The sequence below is a fragment of the Epinephelus moara genome, chromosome 21, assembly GCF_006386435.1.
Source record: "Epinephelus moara isolate mb chromosome 21, YSFRI_EMoa_1.0, whole genome shotgun sequence".
In the NCBI taxonomy this organism is placed as follows: Eukaryota; Metazoa; Chordata; class Actinopteri; order Perciformes; family Serranidae; genus Epinephelus; species Epinephelus moara.
The window spans coordinates 35,121,289-35,123,287 of NC_065526.1; the positions used below are offsets into that span (position 1 = coordinate 35,121,289).

The 1,999-nt window shown below is 44.0% G+C and overlaps 1 protein-coding gene across 3 annotated transcripts in view; it reads right to left on the reverse strand.

Annotated features, from left to right (window-relative positions):
- Positions 1 to 1,999, reverse strand: part of dpydb (dihydropyrimidine dehydrogenase b) — a 42,388-nt gene that overhangs the window by 11,713 nt on the left and 28,676 nt on the right. For all 3 annotated transcript variants that reach the window (XM_050032555.1, XM_050032556.1, XM_050032557.1), the window contains 3 exons: positions 1,135 to 1,299; positions 858 to 926; positions 632 to 715 (listed from right to left, as the gene is read on the reverse strand). In XM_050032555.1, the coding sequence (XP_049888512.1) occupies positions 632 to 715; positions 858 to 926; positions 1,135 to 1,299 (318 nt within the window). The remainder of the gene's footprint in view (positions 1 to 631; positions 716 to 857; positions 927 to 1,134; positions 1,300 to 1,999) is intronic.

Sequence of the window (1,999 nt, forward strand, 5' to 3'; positions counted from 1 at the left end):
ACTATTTAATATATTTCTAAGTTAACAAATATTGCTGTAAATGTGGTAAAAGGTGACGTTAAAAAATTCACAATACTTTTTTAAACATTGTTTGAAGCTAAATGTGGCAAAATGTTGATGTTATTTTCAGCGTGAGACACTTTACAAACGGCACCCCATACACAACAGCTTTTTTTACATTTCATCCTTCCTCTCCTGATGTGACAGTGGAATTCTTTTCCCCTCGCCGTTGGTGATGACACGATGCCGGCCTGATTCATAGCTTGAAGCCAAAGCCGTTTTATCTTATGTCTTTTTTAGAACATGGCAGGGGAACAAATTGGAGATCAATGAAATAGTGAAATGTCGAAAAGCTGTTCGGCGTAGCATTACAAATTTAAACCAGTTTCTTCAAAGTAGAAATTTGGAGACATGTTTCTATATCCTCTGTGTACGCTGTTGCCGCCTACGCTCGACACTGGATTGTTTTACCCCAAAAGAGAGCAAGGTGATAAGAGCCTACCTACCCTACTGATGGTCTGATAAATGCAGTATGATGATGTATACTGTGTGCTTACAGCAAGGAAAATATATGTGCATATACTGTAGTTTAGAATTGTGTGTGTGTGTGTGTGTGTGTGTGTGTGTGTACCTGTCCACAGGCCAGTCCCATGCCTCTCTCTCCCATCCCATGGGGACAAGACAGGTTCAGCTCCAATGCATCTGCTCCTGATGCCTAAACACACATTAATGTCTCTGTTTCACACTCTCACAAACCACAGAGCTGTAACATTTGTATATAACTATCAGACAATAGTGATCCTGTGTTTATTCTGTAAATGGTGTAGATTCTGTTCCTGGTGTGTGATTTTTCTCACCTCTGCCATCTTGGCTAGTTCTGTCCAGTCTTCCTTGTTGTAAGCACACATAATGCTGGAGATCACCACCTGACAGAGAGACAGGGAGAGGTTCATTTTCAAATGTCCAAAAGATGTCAGACCATTTATTGGTCCATTCTTGGAGTCACATCTCGTTTTGCAGCCTAATTGGCAATATTCTGCATGTTGTCAGTTATGCTTTTCATGTTCTTAGTAAAACAGAGTCAAAGCAGAACTATGTCCGTGAAGAGACAATGTGACGTGATGAGAAACTTACATTATTAGGGTAGTCCTTCTTTAGCTCAGCCACTGACTGACACCAGTAGGCTGCTGTCTTCTCACTGATGAGCTCAATATTGAGGAAGGAACCTTGACCTGGTCCATACAGATGACTTGAGGTAGTGCCACGCACAATACGAGGAGACACATTGGTCACCAGATCCTGCAGACACAGATTTATAGACGCCCATCATAACCCTTGTTTCCATCAAGCAGTGCAGGTCAGTTTAGTTCAGTTTGGTGCACATTTTTGCCATTTCCACTGTGAGAAGTTGTGGATGGTATGAATAGAACCATTCCTTACTGTCCCCATTTTTCATCACCCCTCTGATAGGGTACGTAGCACGCAATACAAAAAGGTGGAGCTAGAAACACTGCAGTCTGTTGATTGGTCAATAGAGGATGGTCCCTCTTGTTCAGGGCTGAGTTGTGGCTAGTTTGAGGCCTGTGTAACCACTGTTCATATCGGGGCAAGTCTTACATACATTAGTAAACTTGAACTATGAATGAAAGGATGTTTTGCTGCCTCTAGCAAGAGCTCTAGTCTGAAAAAAAATGTATTGGGCCAACTGGGGGCAGCTACTGGCACTTTACTTGTAAATATTTTCAATCGATCATCCCTCCATCCATTTTCATAACCGCTTATCCTCCTGCAGTCGCAGTCATTGAGCAAGAGGCAGGGTAATAGTCGCCAGACTATTGCAGGGCTGATACATAGGGCTCTAGTTTCGCAGACCGGGCGCAGCGGGGGCGCAGCGCACCTGCGCTTCGCCAACTGGGTGTGGCCAGGCGGATTTTGTAAGTTTGGCACACCGTGCGCCCTGGCGCAGCTACTCCTCTATCCCACCTCCGTCCCTCCTACC